The sequence below is a fragment of the Hirundo rustica genome, chromosome 2 (genome assembly GCF_015227805.2).
Source record: "Hirundo rustica isolate bHirRus1 chromosome 2, bHirRus1.pri.v3, whole genome shotgun sequence".
NCBI classification, from domain to species: domain Eukaryota; kingdom Metazoa; phylum Chordata; class Aves; order Passeriformes; family Hirundinidae; genus Hirundo; species Hirundo rustica.
Genome location: NC_053451.1, coordinates 22878135 through 22901234, shown reverse-complemented (window position 1 = coordinate 22901234; position 23100 = coordinate 22878135). Strand labels below are relative to the sequence as shown.

General features: G+C 40.1%; 1 protein-coding gene across 1 annotated transcript; it reads left to right on the top strand.

Annotated features, from left to right (window-relative positions):
• Positions 1-548: 548 nt before the first annotated feature.
• Positions 549-15790, top strand: LOC120748960 (cell surface glycoprotein CD200 receptor 1-A-like). The gene is made up of 6 exons (XM_040055971.2): positions 549-678; positions 11806-12117; positions 12816-13070; positions 13894-13993; positions 14938-14989; positions 15668-15790. Exons 1-6 carry the CDS (start codon positions 591-593, stop codon positions 15788-15790), a joined length of 930 nt encoding a protein of 309 aa, XP_039911905.1. The 5' UTR covers positions 549-590.
• The last annotated feature ends 7310 nt before the right edge of the window (positions 15791-23100 follow it).

Here is a 23100-nt window from a genome sequence, read left to right as displayed (position 1 = left end):
CCATGCTAAGTAGGTACTTAAGAGAGAAATAATTGAAAATGTCACTTACGGAGAAGATTTATGACTGTTTTTTTGTTTGAGGAAGACATGAGGAAGAATTTTCTTGGAGGTTGTGCTAAAGATGTGATAAAGAAGTAGCAGAAGTAAAAATAGTGAGAAACATGAAGAATAAGTCTCTCTCTAGTTTCCCTAGACTAAGATTTCCTTCTTGATATTAAACTCAGCATTGAATAATCTCCTCTGGTTTTACTCTCTCTGTACTCTGCTGCAGGGTTTATCTCCACTCATCAGCCTCCTGAGGAGAGCCAATGAACGGAAGGCAGAATTGCTCAGCCTGTTTCCTCAGTGTTTGCCTTGATTCTCAGCACAGGAAGCTCTGAAAAGTGCTCTGAAAAGTCAGAAGGAGGAACCTCTCCAGCTTTGAGGAGCCAATCAATCAGGGGCATGCACAGCTAAAGGAGAGGCATGGGAAAGGGGGAGAGGAAGCACTGACGCTGGCTGCTGAGGATGTACTGGCAGGCAAGAAATGCTCCCCATGGCCACAGTTAAGTTGGTGGAGGGATGGATGAAGTGACGGAGCTGCCTGAGCCATGAAAGCAGGAACCAACATGAAGATTGCTCAGAAGACTGTGTATGTTTTTGTGCTGCTTGCCATCACCATGGTCACGAGATTAGCAGGTGAGTCTAACTGGGACCAGTTGGCCATTGGGACGTAAGAACTGGAAATGTGCACAGCTCCTTTCTTTCTATAAAAGGTGTAAATAATTCTGTGGCTTTTATTAAGTGCTAAAAGTTATGAAGAACAATTAAGATATGCTTTCCCAATATCCACCCACTTCTGCTCCTCTTTTCTTAGTGGTCACAAAGCTGCCAGGTATTTTCCCTGATTTCCATGTCAGCAACTATGTAGTGACTCTTAGCTGGGAACGTACAATCTGTCACAAATGGCCTTTTTACTGAGACCTCCAGATCCGCATCATCTGGGAAACTGAGTTTTTTGCCACACTCAAAATATGCCTAAGGGTAAGTGTTTGGGAACTTTTGGACAAGTAGTTTTTGCTGAAGAGGGGCTGCAAGCTCTTTGAAATAGGGCATGGATCTTTCAGAGGAGAAGTGGAAGGTCTCTGAATGTGCTGATAGAGGGGAGCAGCTTCTGGAATTTTGTTCTAAGGGGCATGGCTGGCATCAAGATGGGAAAGGCTTTTGCACCAAGGGCAATGGTAGTCCGAATTGTCTGTCTTTCAGTGTAGTTGACTTCATTTTAATGCTGTTTAGCTACAGCAGTTAATGTTTACCACATACTGCCCATTTGCATTTTTAGAGCTTGTGCCCTTCCAGACACCATACAGAAATCCAGGGATTTGATAATGGAACTAAGGATTTGAGGAGCAGTTCCAAAAACTTCAACTGTTTCTGTATAGGAGGTAGTAGGCAGATAGGTCCATGAGATTCAAATTAAACTTCTGACATCTCTGAATAATAGGTGATGTGAATGTGTCCAATTCTATTATGGACAGATAGAACTAAACTACATGGACATGAGTTACTTCATTCCGCTTGGTCAGAAAATAAAAATATCTCCTTTGTGATACTTTAAAGCAAAACAGATGGAGTCATTGTTGGCAGTGATGGAACACCCATCTCTAATGTGTTTGGTGTGATGATGAGGGATTCCAAGCGGTTACCTCACTGATACCTAATGGAAAAAAAAATAAATCCTTTGTGAACATTATTAAACTTTGGATCACTAACCTCACAATAGGCACACTGGAGGTAAAAGATCTGTCCCTATTCTCTAGGTAAAGAACTGTCTCAAAAGAATACTGAGGAACCTGCTCAAGTTCATGCAGATCAATTATGTTAGCATCAGAGACAGTCTACATTTTTGAAGAGAGTTGCTCAAGAAGTAGAGGAGTGTGCATACACCACAGAGTGTTGAAGAAAAATGGGGAGACAAAGGGGAATCCTACTGGCAAAAATTATTTTAAAAAATTCACTTCACTGGAAATATAAAAAAAAAAATCTCCAATGCCAAAAAGTGGGGGGGTTTCACCCTAAAGTATTTGGATTTAAACTTCTTTGTGTCTTGGTTAACTAATTATATTGCCCTTCAAAGAATGCAGAAAAAGATGTTCTATTAAAATCTGATTTCACACCTGAAACCTCTTCCCCCAACTTGCTCCCAATAAAAATTAGCTGACATTTAATGGGAAGTTTTTAGCTAGCACTGCTCCTAAACTTGTTTCCTTCAGAATTAGGGTGGCTCTTCTGAGCAAGATCTAGTGGCAAGGGGATTTTTTCTTCAGAGATCACAGGCTAAATGTGTCAAGCTGATCCAATGTGTGTATTCTGTCCAGATAATTTTAGTCTTCAGTGTTGCATGAAGCTCAGAGAGAACTATGTTCCCCCCTCCTGAAGACTAGAGCAATCTACTCTGAAAGAAATAAAGTCATAGAAAACTTGTTGTATATAACCAGACTTTATCTCCATTAACATTTTCCTTAACATTTCCTTAGCATGTTGTTTTGTGTGACTGGGTTAGTTTTTACCACAGCAGATGGGGCAGCTCAGAAAAAAGGCTGAGGTTACCTCCCTGTTGTCATACCTAGATCTGCCCTCAGGCAGAGTTGGATAATAAACTACTGAATCTGTTGGGGCATGATCTCTACTAAAAATTCTTTTGTGCCAGTCCTCAGTAGCAGCAGTGAAAAAGACTCAACATTAAAATATTTTTGGTAATACTCTGAAGATTCCTCTAGTTTAATGAAGCCCACACGACACCTCAAGTAGTTGCGTATACTCCAAGAGAGAGTGGTAAGGACAGGCAAGGTCTTCCATGAGAAGTCCATGCAATAAGTCTCTTTTGATTGAAATAAAGTTTGCAGCATTTGGCTGGGTAAGTCCTGCCTCTGTATTTTATCCTGTGACAATGGATATGTCCAAGTGCATCACAGGAAGCTGCAAGAAATCCATTATCAGTAACGAGATGCGATTCCCTGTGATTGTTCGGTTTTATCAGTTGTGAAAAACTGAAGTCAGTGACATTGTGCTGGAATAATAGACTATGAGGTGAATAAAAGTAAAGTTGATTTACACAGCAACCTAGCCATAATTCAAGTTTGCCTGCAAACTTCCTTGAATGCTACTGCTTTCATTTAGTTTCTATCCTTAATAAAATCTTTTTCACTAGTGTACTAGTGTTTTATTATCTTTTGACTCTCTCTACCCTAGTATGTTTCACTGGACCCGTCTCTGTTGCCCTCTATTCTAGTTTATGGTGGAATCTTGCTCCAGATACAAAAAATCATAGCCTAAAAAAGCATATTATAATAAACTTACATTTGTCTCCATTTCACTATTCTTTTGCTGCTCCTTTGGGACTATGTGCTGGACTCATTCTGACTTCTTTTACCCTAAAAACATCTGAATCCAAGCAGCCTGTTTTTCTCATCCGAATTCTTTAAAAAGAATTCTTTTCAAAGCATTAAATAAAGCAAAATTTTTCTTAGAACACATCTAAATTGCCATAGTACAATCTTCCAAACACATCCTCATGATACCAACATTTTACTTTGCTGTGGTCCAAACGCAGAGTGCATTCATGTCTGAATTTGTCTGCTTTCAAAACCATGGAAAGAAGGAAATTCAGTCTTCCAAACTGGCCACATACTTCATGACTTACAAGTCATAAATAAAAGCAAGCAGATTTTCTTTAACTGTGAGTGCACTTCTAGAGGTTCATGCTACTTACAACTCACAGCTGATATATTTTGTAGTTAGAGGTGCAATCATTCATAAGGAAAAAAGAATAGAGGATTTTCTTTCTAGATGCTGCCTTATCTTGGTGTTGAATAAGACAATGCTGGGATGAAAACTGTAATGCTAAAGGTAAGCAATAAACAAGGTATGACTACGATTTTAGATTTTAACCATATAAAAGTGAGGTGAAAATTATGTTTTCACAGCAGTTCCTTATCTGCTCTCAGCGAAGTATGAAAAAGAAGGCACACAGCCTACAGCTTGCAAACAATGCTTGATTTTTGTTTAGAATAGTAGGAAAATGCCACTTAAGCATCAGTTAAGAGTACTTGATTTATTTTTCTTCTCATGGCCAAGAGTAAAAGGCCAAGTTCAGCGCATAGAGCAAAACATAGAACAATCTGTATCTGTTTCTGTACTGAGAACTGGAAGCATTTTGTTACACTTGGTGTCACAGTGCTACTCTGAAAGCAATACTACCCAAGGCACTTTGACATCCAGTGCAAAACCATTTTGCTCTCATCCATTCCAGCCCATATTCTGCAAGGAGGAAGATCTACTTACTTTGCACAGTTCAGAAGTAGCAAAGTTCAGAGTTTACAGCCAGACTGGTATATGATGCTTACGAAGTTCAGTGAGGATTCATTATCAGCTGAGGATTTGGCCAACAGTGTTTGTTCTCTATACTGCATGACTCTGACACATTATTTAAACATCAATTAATTTCTTCATTTAAGAAGTGTAGCCATTCTTTTTCTTCTACACAGTCATATTATATTGAGACATAACCAATTTATGTGAGGATAAATCACTGAATCACGGGATCGAATTGTGGGCATTGTATTAGAAAACACTTTTCATAAAAAATTTGAGCATCAAAACAAGCACCCATTTTATTGAAAAGCTGGTTTTAATACTCATTAAGGCATGGTTCTGTATTCTACTTTCCAGTCTAAATTTGTTGAACTACCTCTTTTTTATTATTATGACATTTTTAGCTGCTGAATTTCAGTACACATCTAACGTTCTACTCATCGAGGTCAGCTGGTTCTTCTTGTGTGACATATCAATTCTTCATACTAGTAACACTGTGTTCTTCCTGCTTTCAACAAATTTCTTCACACATTCCTAATACAGCCAATGCCATAAGTAAAAAAAGTTAAATGGAATTATGGCAAAAATCATCTGCTGAGAAACAATATCAGCAAGCTACCTTCAACTTGGCACCTCCATTTAACTGCCTTTTCTTTCTCTCCTTAACCCAGTTCTTTATCCATCATGTAATTGTCCCTTTATTCTTTCAGCTTAATTTTTTTCAAGGGGACACTGTATCAAACACATCTCTACCTAAGTGAGCTTTAGCATCTTTCCATTGCTTTCAAAAACAGCTGTCTTGAAAGACAGCTTGAAAAGATACTGGAGAAAGCTTAAGGGGATTGAAAGGTCATAGAAAACTTACATGCTAGAAACTGGCAACTGCAAAGGTATATTCCATCTTGGATGGGAAGACTGAAATCTTGGGATCACTGTTGAGGTCTATCAATATCCTCAGCCATTTACAACATATAAAGTCATGTTTAAGTTTGCAATCTAAAAAATCCAGCCATTCTATGAGCACTTGTAAAACCAGTGACAAAATGCGTGAGGTTACTATTTCAGCTTGCATGAAACAGCAAGAAAGAGTGACAGTGGTGGTGGCGAGAAAAGTACTGCAAGTGGCATGATAGTGATGACAGAAATGTGTTAAAAGAAGAACAAAGTAACAATTTGAGTATGAGGAAGAAAGGAATTTCTGAAGATAAGGAAAAAGCCTAACTAGGACAAAAGGAGAATAGGACATCTTTTCAAGGAATAATGATAAGTCTGGATAAAACAGTGTGAGTGTGAAACTAGCAGTAAAGATATAAGTCTTTTAATGTGTCCTTTCAAAGATACATCCGTGCTGAAAACGCTGTGATCTAGATTTCAAGAAACACTCATATGAGCGTGGGTCAGCTATTTGAAGTGTTTCTGTAATGAAATTTCAAGTAGTCTAACTACTTACTTCTCACCTGAAACACAGGGGTGGTTTTTAGCCTACTCTTCATCCTGTGCTGTTGTGACTGTGTTTTCACAGTCACAAAGCTACGCTATATAAGAGTCTGTCAGTAGGGTAGCAATTCCTAGTCCAGTACAAAGCACTTCTATCTATCTTTCATTTCATTCCAGACAAGCTTTGCTGGGTGTCACAGGAACCCAGTGGCAGTAGAAGGGGAAAACAGTTGCCGAACGCAGACTTGTATCTGAACTCTTCCAAGCGTCCGGTGCTGCCTTTTTGATTATGACTTGCTGTGACTCATATACTACATTCATTCCAAGATGCAGTTAGTCATTGGCTGTGGTATGATCATTGTTTCAGTTCATTATATCTCTAAGGTTAATATCTGCGGGGAGTGTAGGGGGAAGATGCATACAAATGCTCTGGTAAATTGTTACAGTAACAAAGAACCAATAGGATGCCTGAGAAATATGTCTGAAAAGTAAAGCAGTCTCTTAATAGTGCAAAAAAATTTTTAACAGTTAAATTTTGCAAGAGGCTGTCACGGAAATTGAGGCAATAAAAAATTCAACTGTGGTTTAAAACCTGCTATGAAGAATTACAGAGGCTGGAAATCTTTTGTGTTTGAAAGCAACCAAAAGTACTTTCAATCTGCGTAGCTGTCTCTGATTTTGCAGTGATTCCCCTCAAAAGTTTAGTGGCTTCACAATGAAATGTTCCTGTTTTTAAAACCTTTCTTCTTTTAGTGTGAGAAAGTATCTGAGGAACAGGAGAAATGATGAAACAAGTGATACTGCAAAGAAGCTGGTGGAACTAGTTATTTATGAGAGCTGTCAAACACACTGCATAAACCACACTGAAAAAATGGAGCAGTCTTTCCCCCAGTCTTTTCAAATTACAGTAATCTTACCGTGACAACAATAACCAGCACATTTTTGAAAGACAAGTGTGAACTCCTCAACCAAGATTTTTTTTTCCTGAGAGAGGATATGTCCATTTTCAAACATAAAAGTGGAATCTGTCAGTGCATTGGAATATGCACTCAGTGCACTGCAATAGACCTTGAGAACCTTCTCAAACATGGCTTGAAGTCTTCTGGAAGGAAAGACAATGAGAGATGGCATAATTAGATAGATTTCAGAGGTTGGAGTCAAACTGGAGGACCTCAGTCTAAAGGCCTTCTACTGTCAGATGAGTCTCCAAGGTGAAACCTGATCACAATGGATTTGCATTCACAACCAAAATAAAATGGCTCAGTCTGGTGCTGTACAGAACCCCTTAGAACCTGACTCATCTGTTTTCCACATCAATTTGACGGACAACATGTACTCCTGGTTTCCTGAGACCTCCTCTTTCTGGCTAACAGAAAAAATGATTGCTGTTTTCCAGTCAACGTTGGAGAACATAACCGAAAATGAGATGTTATTTACAATAAATATGTGACCCTTCGTTTCATCTCTCTTGTGTGTACTGAAATAGTTAACAGTGCTGACATTTAATTACCATCCTACAGTTAGCACTGCACCAAGATGAGCTCAGTAGCTCACACCTCTTCAAATCACTTGTTCTCTGCAGGCCCACAGAGGATGAGGCCTCTGCTGCACTAATGTCCTGGTTTAGGGCAACTCAGACAACGAATTATCCCCTTTTTCAGCCACAGCAAGCTGTCAGTTCAGCTCAGCTCTAAGATGAGTTTTCACCTTGAGAGATGTAGCTGTGCAAAGTGCTGGCTTGTTTCTGAGCCTTTGAGTAGATAAGTGCTGATGTGGTTGCTATATATCTGCCTTAATGCATATAAACCAATTGGTTATCACAGAGGAAACAGCAGCAAATGACTTTTAGACACTTTGAAGCATGAAAAGACCATTCCAGAAAACAGCGGTGTGGTAAGAGGTCTGACTTGCAGCACTAAACATTTTCTCTTTAACAGAATGGAATACTGTGCTGGGTTTTGGAAGGGATAGGGTTTATTTTCTTCATAGTGGTTACTATGGAGCTGGATTTGTGCTGGAAACTGTGTTGACATCACAGGGATGTTTTGAGCAGCGCTTGCTCAGAGCCAAGGCTCTTCCTGACTCTCACACCACCAGTGAGTGGATTGTGGGTCCAAAAGGGCTGGGAGGGAACACAGCCAGGACAGCTGATCCCAGCTGGCCACAGGGATATTCCAGACCGTGTGGTGTCAGGGTCAGCACATAAAACGGGGGGAAGAACAAAGAAGGGGTGCTTGGAGCTATGATGTTTTTCTTCCTGAGTCACCATCATGTATGATACAGTCCTGTTTTCATGGAAATGGCTGAACACCTACCTGCCCTTGGGATATTTTGTTTTTCTTGTGTGCATAGCTTTTGCTTTACCTATTAACCTGCGAGTTTTCTCACCTTTCTGATTCTCTCCCATCTCACTATAGGGGGAGTCTGCAAGAGCGAGCCAGGGGCTGTGTGGGACTTTGTTACCAGCTGGGATTAAACCACAAGAAATACTTCTGTTTGCTTAGTTCTCCTGCAGAGTAGACACACACCCTCTAGGTTTAGTGAAATTCCCAGAAAGGGAAGATTGTGTCTTCCCTCAGAGCATCCGAGTACATATCCAAGAGCACAGGCTGGGGCAGGCAGCATTAGGAGGACAAAGAAAGCAGATCAGGAGACCTTGGCAAAGGGCTGGATTGTAGCAGACCCACAAGAAGTCATGGAAGTGGGGGAAAAGGAGCTCAGATGTGATCAGGTAAAAAACATGCAACCTGACAAGTCAACAAAATCTTGTGGAGTAGAAAAGAGGACTGAGGGAAAAAACCTGTTCTTTAGGAGCAGAGAGAGCAGAGGAGATTTATTTTCATGTCTTTTACTCTCATGAATAAATCCAGCAGTTCTATGTGCCTTGCAGAACTCTCACTTTCTGGCATATTGATTTGTGTTCTAATAAAATATACATTTAGATACTTAGATGGCTTTTAGTATGCTCATTAGAAATAAAAAGCAGAATATGTCCAACTTCAGTCCAACGTGAGGTCCTAGCAACATCTTCAAAATGGAGCAAATGCTAAGGCTGACCAGGAAGGATAGGATAGGGATGAGGTTAATTTCTATTTAAAGAACTGCCTTTGTGCTTGGGGATCCCATAGCTATTTACATATTAACCTCCGAGAATATACATTTCGGATTGCCTCTGAATAAAGCTAACTCTGTGGTAAAGACTAGCAAGTTTTGACATTTCCTGAGATTATATTTTACCTTGAAATAGAAACTTCATCAGAAACTTCTATGAAAATGGATGACATTATTCTTCATGGTTTGGAAGTTCCCTATCAAGTATTACTGAGGCCCAGTCCTAATTTGCTTGTGACTCACTTCAAAGTCACTTCAGAAAAACAAATTAACCAAACCTTTAAGGATTTTTGGCAGACACATTCTTTTGCAAAAGCATTCAAAAGATCATATTCCTAGCGGCATGTACCAAAAAAAAAAAAAAAAAAAAAAAGGCAAATCAAGGAAGAAAATTCACAATTAATATTTACACTAAAGCTGCTTACCTGCATTCTAGCAGTAAGAAGGAAGTAAAGTGAAGACAGTTTAACCTTTTATATTAATGAGACCTCTTTGCAAAAGTAGGAAGCTGTATGGATAAGATAAGCAAGATTTTTTACTAATTAATGTGCCATCTGGGAAAAATCCTTGTCTTACTAAAAGTCTTCTGAATTAATAACAAGATACAGGGGATTTCATAAGCCTTCTACAAATTTTCTGTAAACTTAAAATTGTTTTTAAACTTGATTCAGCAGATTTTAAGCTTTCTGATGTGGTTTCTTATTTGAAGTGAATGGTACCTGATTCATTCAGAGGAGAATATGACAGAAAGGCATAGCAAAAAGCACCACTTTCACTGCCTCCTTCTTTACAGCCTTGAAGCATGAAAACCCATTATGTTGGGAACATTGCAGTGAGCTGCTTAGGAGATGCTGAGTTGAAAGACAAGTAAAATGCTGCTGCTTTAATATGTAAATGAACGTGTACACAGTTCAACAAGCACAGCACTGTCATTCTTGCTAACATTTGCAAACATGATCCAAAAAACCTCCAGCTCCAACAGACGGGCTGTTTGAGTGCTTAGGTTTGCTTAGTCATTTTCAGCTGAGGTCAGCCATACTCTGCATGACTCGGAGCTCTGAGGCTCTCAGCAGCGTTAAACTAGGAGAGGAAACACTTTGTTGTCCAGTTCTGAGAGAAACTCAGTGAACTCACCCAGAAACTATCATGAGACAAAAGGCTCCTTTCAGTTCCACCCCTGGTAAAATCATCTGAGTTTAAAATACACACCTCACATTTTTTTGGAATGCCATTAAGGAGAAAAATACTTGTAATTTAAAAACACCTCCAGAGTAATAATGCATCACTTTTAACAGAGGAAGTGTCTTCACCCAAAGGATACTTAATGCTCAAAATGAAGAGGCAAAAACCTTTAAAGGAATATATAAGAATTTGAAATGCAGTCAACTGTGTCCATTTTGCAAGTCAGAAATCATTTCCCAAGGAATTAATCAAATAAAACCAGAAGTAGTTCAGCTGAAATGGTTCATTCACCTAGATTAAGAAGATAATGATATTTCAGACAGTATTATTAAGGTAAAACCAACTGTAGTTTTCTCAAAGAGGCTAATAGTAATGATTTGAACAATTACCTAAAGTTGATGCTTATTAAGAGCACTTCTTATAGAATTGTAAATGTTCAAGAACTGGGCTTCTCAATGTGCTGGACAACAGAAATTATATAATTCCAGATCTGGGTAGGGGGTTGCATAACCCAACAAAGTCAGATCTTGTACCATGGAGGAAGAATGACAAGGGTTTAACTAGCCATGCAAAAATTGAATCTTCTAATTCTTTCCATATCCTAGATGAACTTTCAATTGCTGCTTTAGTGTATTTGCTTGTAAGGTTTGGAGGGGGGGTTAATACTTATTTGTCACTACCAATCAGATTGGTTAACTTTAGCTGTCTTCTAGATTAATGCAGGTTTTGAAAGTAGTACTCTTATTTTCTTCTCACACACGGCTTTCAGACTGCCACAAAAACCATTACTCAGCCAAAGGAAAGAGCAACTTGTGTTCCACCAGTGACACAGAGAACTGAGAGATCAGTGGTTTACTGTCCCAAAGTTTAATGGCCACCCACTAAGAGGAAGTATGTAAAGTCGTAAATAGAGGTTTATTTGGACTACAGATATGGGTATTGTTCCTATAAATCCATTAATTGTGAAGTTTCATTCACATACATTTTGAAACCTAGGGATTGCTTGTTTTTAATTTCAGCAGAAGCCGAAGGACACAGAAGTCCCATTCCCTCACCTACTATTCACACTGGATTACAACCTGCACGTCAGACTTTATTTCTCTCAGTCTCACAAATGCCTCACAAAAGAGGATGCCTTTGTACATGTAGGCAACACTAATGCACAAATAAGAAAACTCTGAGACATGAGGCAAAATCCTTTCCTCCTGCACAAAACTCCACCAGTGTTATGTGTGCCTGTGCAATGACCAAGAGGTGTAGACGAGGCCTTTGCCCACAGTGTTGGATTTCGTATGAATGCAGAATTAAAAGTTTACTTTTCTGGCTGCAACAGTTACAGAGAAAAGCCACTATCATGTGGCCAGATGCAACAGTCATATTTCTGTATGTTAAGCCCTGTGAGCAACCCACTGGAGGGTTTGCTGATACAAGCACAGTCTCTGGATGCAGAACTACTAAAGGCAATGGGCAGGAGTAGGATCCTCCTCCAGTATCTGGTATTATCCACTAAGATGATCCTCAGTGGGAAATTTGTACTACAAGGGTTGGCTGTGATAGGCCACTGGCTCCATAATCCACAGCTGTAGTAAGAGTTGACAGACAATGTGCAGATGAACACAGCCATGGCCTCATGCTTGTTCGTACCACTGCAGACATTTCCCTGTGAAGTCCAGACCACAACTCCTGGGCTACTTCTCACACATTCTCTTTTTTTCTTCTCAGGGAACAACACCGTGTTAGTGACCACAGTAGGTAACAGCTCAGTTCTCACCTGCCTTATCAAAGGACAAATAAGTATGCTAACATGGACAATCACCCCCAAGGTTGGAGGCCCTTGCACCTTGGTATACAGGACTGATAGGAACATGACACACAGAGCAAACTGCAGCGACAACATAAACTGGAAGTTCAGAGCAGATCTGGCTCCTGCCCTTGAGATACAGCAAGTGGGAATAGCCCAGGAGGGAAATTACAGCTGCGAAGTGGCATCAACAGATGGGAATTTCCGCACGATGTACCACCTGACCGTGCTGGGTAAGGAATGTGCAAAACTGGAGGGCGCTTTTTTTTTTTTTTCTTTTTTTTTTTTTTTTTTTTTTTTTTTTTTTTTTTTTTTTTTTAAATCTAAAGAGGGTAGAGTTAGATTAGATTTTAAGAAGACATTCAGTACTGTGTGGGTAGTGAAGCACTGGAACAGTTTGTCCAGAGAAGCTGTCGACGTCCCAGTGTTAAAGGCCAGGTTGGGTGAGACTTGAAGCAAACCAGTCTAGTGGAAGGTGTCCCTCTGCATGGCAGAGTGGTTGGAAATAGAGGATCTTTAAGATCCTTTTTAACCCAAGTCATTCTGTGATTCTATGATTCTTGCTGGGATAAACTCATGCATTTCATTGGGAGTATCTCTGTGTCTCCTTTCTCCTTACTTCCCACAACTCTTCTCCCTTCTGCTGTTCCCTTTTTCCACTGCCAAGTTAGAAATGACAGGTGTGAAGTGACTTCCCATGTACACACAGAGGTCATGAATGGCTGTGGTAAGGCTCAACTGGGTGGAGGAGGAATGTGCAAAAGGGAAAAAGAGAGCTGTTCTTCGTCTCTTGTGCTTTGGGTGGGATGGGATGCCACCTCCAAACTTATTCTCCCCTTTTCACTGGGTTCATTTTGGGTGGAGAAGAAGAAGAGCCCAGGCCAGCTGTGCCAAACTAACTCCGTGCGTCTCCCTTGCCGGTGCTTTGCAGCCCCGCCGAGGCTGAGCGTGTACTGCGATGAGCAGGGCAGCCCCGTGTGCGAGGCAGCGGTGGGGAAGCCGCCGGCTCAGCTCTCGTGGGTCCCAGGGAGCAGCTCCAGTGCGGAGGAGCGGTGCCACGACAACGGGACAGTGACCGTTCTCAGCAAGTTCACAGCGTGTAGCACCCATGGAACCAATGTGACCACGTGCATGGTGTCCCACGCAGCTGGGAACTGGAGCCAGGCCATAGCCTGCTGTCCCCCAGGTGAGCTTCCCTTTGTGTATTTGTGTTCAGGGCCCTGTTCAGCTCTGTCAGCCCTTGTTCCTTCTAGGAGGGAAAATCTCTAAAAGATACAGAAACCTTCAGTGAAGTCCTATAAAAACAATAGTATCATCCCTGTCTGCCTTTGCCCAGAAACATCACCAGCTTGATTGTGTTCTGGACACTATTTCCTAATGCTTTCTTCCCTAAGAGGGATACATATAAGTGTGGTAATATTCTTTTGGTAGTGGAAATGCTTTTGGAAACAGAGAGAAAGTCGTCATTATCTTTGTGTTCAAATAATTGCTTGAAAAGAGAATATTAGGTGGTTTTTTTTTTTTTTTTTTTTTTTTTTTTTTTTTTTTTTTTTTTTTTTTTTTTAATGCAAGTTTTAATGTCATGGTAAGAGAGACAGAGAGCCAAGTCTTGAGTGGCTAACAGAAAAAAATACATTCCTTCATTCCAGGTTGTGAATGTCAGACACTGTATGACCCTTGGGTTGTGGTCTTTGGTTTTATTGTTGCTTTTGAGAGTATATATGACTGCTTAGAAATGCTGAGTCCTTGAGAGAAACTCAGGTGTGTCTTAGTGAAAATATGAGTGACCACTATGAGATTTGTGAAATCTACTTTTGCCTCTGACACAGACTCCATTTGTGTTTCTCAGCAAAGTTTCATTACTAACTTTCCCTTCTGCCGAAGGACATTCTATTTGTTTTACAAACATGCTGAAAATGCACATATGCGCTAAAGCAACTTTAATCTTCTGCTGAAATGATAAAGAAACTGAGAAGAAGATATAACTGAGAACATATCTTTATTTTTAGAGAAAACCAACTTTCTCCTGTATGCCTGCATTGTTGCTTGTGTTCTGATCATTACCACCTCGTTAGCTGCCATTTACTATTTCAAGCTCCACAGTAATGGGTACGTATGTCTGCTAAGGTGCTAAGGAAAAATTGTCTAGTGCTAGAAGAAATTTTAAAGTAGTCTTTGTGTCTTGAAATCATATGATTCTGTCAGTCTGTGCTGCTGTGAATAACCAAATTAACTACATCAAATATTTCTGTACTGCAGACACTGCACTGTGCAATGCACACATCTTCACAGAATAATGACCCCGAGTAAAATATAAGTGGGAAGAAATTGGCCAAAGACCCTGATTGCACTGCTTTCTAAAGGGGAATACTTCATTCTGATAGGAATGTGTGAGAGTAAACCTTCTTCAGATATTGTGATAGTCTGCCAGGGTCTCTCTTGGTTAGATCAGGGCATTGGTTCTGCTGCCTAATAAGTTCCACTAAAAATGCCAGAGGACTGAGCAATGCCAGCCTGCCATATGAACAGAAGGGACAGCAGATTGTATCTGTATTTATTTAAAAATTCCTTGAGTGAAGCTGGGCTCTAGTCCCTTTAGGATTTCCTATGAGGAAAAAAAAAAAAAAAAAGTAGTTCTGAGGAAAAACTACAGAAATAATTTGTGCAGTGGAAGGCTGAATTAGCACCTGTACTGAAAAACCTCAGATAGGTTCCTCATTTGCCTGTTCCAAACGGTTTTTCTCTCAGGCCTCTTCCCTCAGAGGTGAAGAATTAGCTCAATACAATTTCACTAACTGCAAAATATATGTCCTTACAGAGGGCTTTTATTCTAATCTGCTTCCATTATATGTATAAGGTCCTACAAACATAAGAAAAGACCTCTTAAGATAGGTAAGGTGCTATAATTTCAGGATCAAAAGTCAAGGACAGAGAGACACAAAAAGGTTTTACTCTTGAAGACAAGAAAAAGAAATGTTTCGTAAGCTTTTGATCAAAGAAACCAAGCTGTGATCCAGCCAAACATGTTTTAATAATTTTTTTCTGATTCACAGACTATGCCACAGAACCAAACCTCCTGAAATTGCTCCTATACATTCCCAACAGGTAAGGAGAATGATGCAAATTAGACCACCACCAAATCATGGTGACTCTGGTAGCTCTGGAAACATGATCAGTGAAGGGAAAACATGAGATTTTTACTCTCAGCTTTCAGCAGGTACTACTATGTCAGATATATTTACTCTTAGTTCATTATAGGACAGAACAAAGCTTACCCTTACCATAAGTTTGACTTGGAGCAAACACTAGAAGTGTGTTCCAACAGCAAACATTCAGCTACTGCCATCCTTTAATTTTAACATGGAGTGAGTCCCACCACATTTCCCTTGTCATATCAGATACTCTGGCCACAATTGCTCTCCAAATAATAATCAGGAAGGGGATCAATAGCATGGGTTGGGGGACACATTAAACGCACACATTATCATTCTGGAGACCAAAAGTGGAGCAGATAAAAGAGGCAAGTGAAACAGTACCTCAGCTTCACCCTCCAAATCTTTGACAGAATCAGCAATCCACATTCCTTGGTAGAAAAAGAAATAGAGGAGTTGGTTTTTCGTGGTGGTTTTTTTTTTTTTTTTTTTTTTTTCTTTCTTTAGTTGAAGAGGAGTAAACATGAGAGCAGTATTTCCCAGTTATTTTCTTCAGTACAGGTGAAAGATTTGCAGTCTTGCCAAGCTAAACTCTTTCTTGTATTCACAATTTTTGGTTTTGTTTTGCTAGGACGACACGATGGAAGTGGAACCTTATACTACTTATGTGCAGAAGGAAAATGTAATTTACAACTCAGTGTCTGATCTGACAGCAGGGCAGAATTTTCCACAACATCTGTGTCAAGAAACATGAATGATTCAACAACACCAGAAAAGGGAAGAGATACTTTATAGAAGACTGGTTATAGAAAGAAACTTCTCAGAGGATTTCTTCAGATTTTGGGGCAGCACAGATCACTAGGTCTGTTCAAACACCTCTGCTTGCTGATAAGTCCATAGTTCTCTTTTTCCTGTTTTTCTTTCTTCGTTGGGAAAATGTGTTATTGCTTGGGAAGAAGTGAGTGACCACACACCATAGTTTTTCCTGGAAAAGAAGTTGTGACCAGTCTTCCCTTCACTGTTCTTGCCTTGGAGATCCTAGTTTTGTCAGTCACTTGTTGTTACTTTGATGCACTTGACACTATGATGCACATGTTTGGGAGACCAAAGGAGTGTTCTGTCTGGTTAAGCAAAACACTCTTCCACCAACAGCCACTTTTTTCTAATATATATGTTAGTAACGCATGACCTGGGTACTGATCATCACTGAATACCTCAAATAGCAGAAGGCAGAGAAAACTTAGTTCTGAAAACGGAAATAAGGGATATATTTAGAAGGTCATCCACTAAGAAGGAGACCGCACTAGCATGACTAATTCACTCGTTAGGTTCATATCCAGCATTTTGAGATGCCATTATGGGAGGTCATCCAGAAGAATCTGGACAAGGTTGATAAGTAGGCCAATGGGAATCTCATGAGATTCAACAAGACCAAGTGCAAGGTGCTGCACCTGGGTTGGGACAACCCCTGGTATCAGGACAAGCTGGGGATGAACGGACTGAGACCAGCCCTGAGGAGAAGGGTTTGGGGTGGCTGAGAGGCTGGCCATGACCCAACAAAGTGCACTTGCATCCCAGAAAACCAATTGTATCCTGGGCTGCATCCAAAGCAGTGTGGGTAGCAAGGGAAGGAGGGGATTCTGTTCCTCTGTTCTGCTCTTGTGAGACGCCACCTGCAGTGCTGCACTCAGCTCTGGTGTCCCCAGCGCAAGAAGGACATTGACAGGTTGGCGTAGATCCAGAGGAGGCCATCAAGGCCATTAGAGGGATGGAGCACCTTTCCTGTGAGGAAAGACTGAGAGCGTTGGGATTGTTCAGCCTAGAAAAGAGAAGACTTGGGGGTGACTGAATTGTGGCCTTCCAGTACCTGAAGAGAACCTGCAAGAAAGACAGAGATGGACTGTTTCAAGAGCATGCAGTGACAGGGCAGCGGGGAATTAATTCACACTGAAAGAGAGTAGGTTTACATTAGATATTAGGAGGAAATTATTTTTCTTTGAGGGTGGTGAGACACTGGAGCAGGTTGCCCAGAGAAGCTGTGGATGCCCCATCCCTGGCAGTGTTCAAGAACAGGTTGGGTAGAGCTCTGAGCAATCTGGTCTAGTGAAAGGTGAACCTGCCAGTGCCGGGGCGGGTGGACCTCTTTAAGGTCTCTTCCAACCCAAACCACTCTGTGATTTTGTGATTTCCACTAAATATGCTCATTCTGTGTTTGAGATCACTGATATAATTATTTTTCTCTAAGATTCTATGATTCCTCTCTTTCTAAGTGTATAAGCATTAAGATACTGTAAAATACTTATGTTACTCAAACCCCATAGGCTACTTTTACCAAAAACAAACATAAAATATTTCACAACACCTAACAAGTACAAATATATCTTCTATAAATGTGCAATAATGTACAAAAACGATAACATGCTTGCTAACTGCAGTCATATTTATTTTAACTACCACAACTGAAGGGTTTTTTTTGATTTATATGTCTAGATATTTTACTGATATTCTTTTCAATGTACTTGCAAGTTCACTTTTTTGTATTAGCTTAAGTATCTTATTGTGCCTCATTTTGGGGTGACTTATTGTCACCTTCACAAAATATCCCTTGGGAATAAGTAAAATATGTTGCCCTCTATATAGTAGTCATTCGCGCCTTTTTTTTTTTTTTTTTTTGATTGATGTCTTTCTAGCTAAAGTATGAACTGACTTTACAGTAAGAGTAAAGAAATATATTTATAAACCTCTGTTGACTACTTCTTATTTAGAAGACTGACTGGGTACTTGGTCTGATTGCAGCATCAGAAGAACTGGATTTTTCCTTTAGATTTAGAAATCTTTTGACACACTTTCTTTTGCACTAAGCTCCCAAGGGCTATGAGACAGTTCTTGGACAACAGACTTCTAAACTGATTGCAGTTCCTAAATGTATTACTCATGTAAACTGACACAGTTGGTTATCAACCTCTCTCTAGAAGCTATGAACCAGCCACTCTTGTCCAGGGGCTCTCTGCATGCAAGTATTGCCCTTCTCCATTTCTGCGTGTCATTTTAGAGTGGAAGGTATCAAAGCTGAATACCAAGCAGCTACAAATAACTTTTAAAGGAACTTCAGTTTCCAGTGGCTGACCAAGGAAGAGAGCCAGTCAACACAGGTATAATCCTCTGAAATTCCTCACTTAAAATAGGTGTTATACTGACCAGTGATCTTTTTTGCCCACTAAAAAATAGAGTCCCATCACTTCTTAAGACTTTTTTTCTGTGGACTGGAAAGTGTTTTATGTTGTTCAGTGTTCATAAATGAGGTTCGTCAGCTTTTGAAGGTAGATTGTTGCCAGTTTATAAGCAATATATATTATATTTACAGAAGTGTATCACCTGCTAACCCACTTTCTAGCTGTAGAGTTTTATGATCCTTCACAATTCTATCACACTGGACCAAATCACTTAAGTTCCAGACCTGGACATTGCTAAGTTGCTAACTAGTTGATTATTTTCTTTGTCTTTTGCTTTGTTCCATATTCAGACCTGCTGTGGGCAGAAAAACAGAATTTTAGTTTGTGTGATAAATAATATTGAATTAAGAGCCTTATGTCTACACCATGCACAGGTACGCTCTTGGTCCCCAGCAGCACAGAATTCTAGAGCAGAGTACCTTTGTGCACTCCTCTTTCTCCCTCAGGGTGCCTGCTGCTCCTCTCTGCACTGTGCTGCTGTTGTGCTGCAGACATCCTCCACACAAAAGTGCTGTGTTGGCTGTTTCCTAGCAGTCAAGCCAGCCTGCCCTCTCAACTCCCCAGCATGTTGCAAAGTCACAGGAAGAAAGTCAGCAGCTTTTCAACTCATCCCGTGTAGAAAGGTTTTGGCTGTAACCACATTTACCGATGCTGCATCTCGTGCCGCAGCATTTAATTTTGGTAAATTTGCATCTTGCACTTTTACTGCTGTATTTTAACTACATGTGCGTGTTTCAGTCTCCTGACAGTTTAAAACTGCCATTCCTGCTCTAAACAAGCAGTTACTAATCACAGTTATCTTATGACTGTGGACAGCCCCGAGCACGCAGCTCACAGGCACAACAGATTCTCTGCTGCTGTGCATCCACAGAGCAACTGCTCACCTGTGCTTTAGGATGGCAATGGAGTGCTAAAAAAATGGGTGCACCACAAGTCCTGAGGCTGAACATAGCTTCTATACATGAATCAATTTCTGGGCATCTCCAACTGGAATCTGTTTCACGGGAAAAAGGTCAAGCCTTTCATCACCGTGACAACAACATGTAAAATTTGGTTACCTTGCAAATATGAGCAGAAAGGTCATTACATCCTCATTTACCTGCTTCAAACAGCTTTCCTAATAATAGAGTCCAGTAAAAGTCGTGTTTCAGACATTAACCAGTCTCTGCAGCCCAACAACTTGCAGGATCTACAACTACATTCTCCTGCCAGTATCACCTACTCATATTTGATGGCTTACTACTTACAGCCTAGTTTGGAACCCTGCTGTCCATCATAATCCTTTGGTTCAGTGTGTGACCGCTGAAGTACTGCTCAGCTTACTTTCAGTTATGAATTAAAATAACCTGAGGATCTTCTATGTTTATCCTATTGGCTACAGAAATTTAAGTTTTCCTATAAGCTGTGTGACTTTCACATGAGCATTCTGCCTCTAGATCTAGCAAGGGTTTCCTCATACAAATCTAAAGAATAAGTGTACTTATACAGATCTGGAGAATGAATGTATTGGCAAGGGAATTCTAAATAATTTTTTCCAACCCCACCAATTTGTTAAAATTAAATTTTAAAAATATAAAATCTCTAGCAGAATAAAAACTGTTTCATACTTAATTGGTAGAGAAAGAAAATTGTACAGTGCATTTAGTCATAACTAGAAAGAAAGACAAAAAAAAATATTTGCACAGAAGTTAATGCAGTCAGATCAAAATCTATTCACAGAAAATAGTAAGCAAAAAAATATCCACTACTAAATATATTTCATAATGAATATGTAAGAAAGGCCTCCACAGCCTAACCTTTTCTCCCTTGCATTCACCATTGAGAAATCTTTTCTCTCTGGTGGACTAAAGACGACAGCTATTTTTGACCATGTGTTAAGTTTAAAAATAATTCACTTCATGGTTTTTGTCATTTATCTCAGATAGCACTGTCCTCAGTCAGGAAACTGCATAAACATCCAGAAAGGTACCTCATCACTTTTATTCAATATCTTTGCTAAACCTCTTCAATGACATTTGCTCAATAGCAATTACATTTGTAAGGGTGTGGGCATACCCGAATTATTGCTAAATGCATAAAGACTGTGTTGCAACTTCTTTGTGGTCCCCATCATCTGCCTCTGTCAGCACTGGCCTTCAGCATGTGAGTAAAACTTTAAGCATTACAAGGCAGATGACATCTTGAAGTTCTGAGTTTGTAAAGCACCTTGTATAAAGGGAAGCTTGTTTGCTAAGTATTGTGATTTATACTAGCCAATTCATGCTGGGAGATACTGCTTTCGCTTCCTCCACTCATCAGTACACATGAATTTCTCCGTTAAAAAACCCTGAGAATCACACCTGCTTCTGTCCACAGTATCACAGGTACTACTTGCAAATGTTAATGCTCTGTAGTAATACTCCAGCCTGAGTCATCAAGCTCATAACACTGCATTTTGCTCTGCCAATTTTCCTTTTTTCGTGAGAGCATATTCTTATTACACCATGTACCCATCCTGCTGTTCTTCACATTTATTCACTGAACCCTAGTAGTTATTATGTAGGTATTAGCATTACCCTTACCTATCAGCAGCTGCAAAACACTGGTACACACAGAAGCTCAAAGTGAGGAGATGCACACAGTCAGCTATGTTCTGATAGCATCAACACATTGTTGCGGAGTGGTTGAGACTGACTTGTAAAATGACTGTAGCAGGATAACTACTGAGAGGTTATTTTGATGGACTATTTTAGCTTCAGTTATCTCGATCTTCACCCTCCCACAGCTGTTCAGTAAGGCAGAAAGTGATATGTCACCATGGTAAAATGTGGGAGAGAGAGGAAAAAGAGACTTCACAGCTTTGCTGCACGAAGTTATAAATTTGTTTGTTCTTTATGAAAGATTCTAAGGTTTTTCACTTTACCTCAAAGCCTTTCAGACACACATTTTTTTCCTAGCTTAGTATTTTCAGGTATGCTTCAGTATATTTCATCCTGGGTCTAAGAAATATTCTGGCTATATCCAAATGAAAACAGTAATTCAGGAACAGATTACGACCACTAGATGACAGTTTTACCTCACCCTATGAAAAACACTGCCACAGAGAAGCATTAGTTCTCTGCATACTTTCTTATTAGATTTGGGATAGCAACTAATTTTCCTACATTTCCTACATTTCCTACATTTTCCTACTGAATAGAACTTCATTTGTGACAGAATATTCACAAAAAGAAAAAAAAATGTAATTTTCTTGTGCATAACGACATTGAGAAATAAGGCAATTCAAAGGAACAGCAACAAAAATAACATACTATACACCAAGAAATTAATTCAGATATCATTCGAGATTTTTCCATGATGTACACAACACTCAAATGCTCAGTGCAGGTTCTGAGGGTATAGAGAAGAGAACAGGGGAAAATCAGTGGGATCTCTAGGGCTGGCATTGTAAAAGGCAAATGAGGGAGTGATTAGTGAGAATTCAAAGACTGCAGATAGGAACAGGAGTTCCCTTCCTTTTTCAGCACTCCAGCTTCACAGTGGAAAGGCTCATTCTCCTTCTCTTTCTTTTAAGTATAAAAATCTGTCTGCTGCCTGGGGTCCACAGAGCAGCTGATTCCTCTGTCTCCATGCCTCTTTGGCTCCTGTTTCAAGGCAGGAAGTAGGTGTGTGTGAGGTCCCAGCAGGGAGCCAGCAAAGGACCAGGATGTCTGGGCTAGTTAATCCTCTGGCTGGTAGGTCCAAATCCACAGATTTGCAGCAGAAACCTTAGGAGACATTCCATACCTTCAGTAAAATTCATCCCCTCAGTTCCACAGCTCCCTGACCTCAGCATGAGTAACAGCAGATCAGACCGTCTGGTCCAGTGGTTACTCTACTCAGAAACTTGGTCCTTATAGTCTAGAAAAAAAAAACTTCTGAAGTCAGCTTTGTCCAAATTTCCTACTCCACTCCCTTGTACGTCCCTCACCTGTAAACTAGAGAGTCACACAGTGCTTGACAAGGTGGGATCTCTTAGGGCATCCATTGACATCACATGAGAGTGGTTATCAAGCTTAATCTCCATTTTTCATTTTGGGAAGAGGAAAAGGAAATGGATAAGAGACCACTGCACCAACCCAACAGGTAACTGTGATCAAAATCCAATGGAAAACTCAATAGAAAAAGCACGCAGTGGTCACTTTTGGCTTCCACGAAGGGCTAAGCTGGGAAGAACCACGTAAACAAGGAGAGTTGACTAAATGACCTTTGTCATTTAATCCCGTCTGCTATGAGGGGCCTTGCTGTCTTAAGGCAATCCTACGAAGGTGGCCAAGAATTTCTGATCAGGGGAAACATACACACCCCTCATGAACATTTATTTCACAGCTCTTTGGCTCTTCCCCTGCACCCTTATGGCTCTCTCACAGAGAGAACCAGGGACCAAATACTATTAAAAGTTTGCATCCCATCACAGTCACACACCTTAATTCCCTCCACGTTTCTAGTGAGTGACCTGTTGCTGTAGGACATGAAAGAAAGATGAAAGACTCTAAATACATTAGAAGGTAAAGAGTATAGAAAAGCTTTATTGTCTAATTCTTACTACCTTTTATAAGGGGTTCTGATACAGATTTAACATAATTGGTGAATAGGAATGACACCTCTCTAATCCCATTGGTTAAACTAGAGAAACAGCAAAACACTACCTGGAGAAAGATTGTTTCGAGAAAGAATAGTTGTTTGCCAAGATTGTTTTGAGAAGAAGCTTTCTTGAGATATTTTCCCTTGGGAAAAATTAGCACTGCTAGCAGGCTAAAGTCTCTTAGACCAGAAATATCAGGCCCACATGACCACTTCATATCCTCAGTTC

What these genes read in the sequence shown, in the direction of transcription:
- LOC120748960 (XM_040055971.2), top strand. Translation starts at nt 591, where the DNA reads ATGAAAGCAGGAACCAACATGAAGATTGCTCAGAAGACTGTGTATGTT. An exon ending in CATGGTCACGAGATTAGCAG is followed by an intron (nt 679 to 11,805) that starts GTGAGTCTAACT and finishes TTTTCTTCTCAG; the next exon opens with GGAACAACACCGTGTTAGTG. An exon ending in CATAGCCTGCTGTCCCCCAG is followed by an intron (nt 13,071 to 13,893) that starts GTGAGCTTCCCT and finishes CTTTATTTTTAG; the next exon opens with AGAAAACCAACTTTCTCCTG.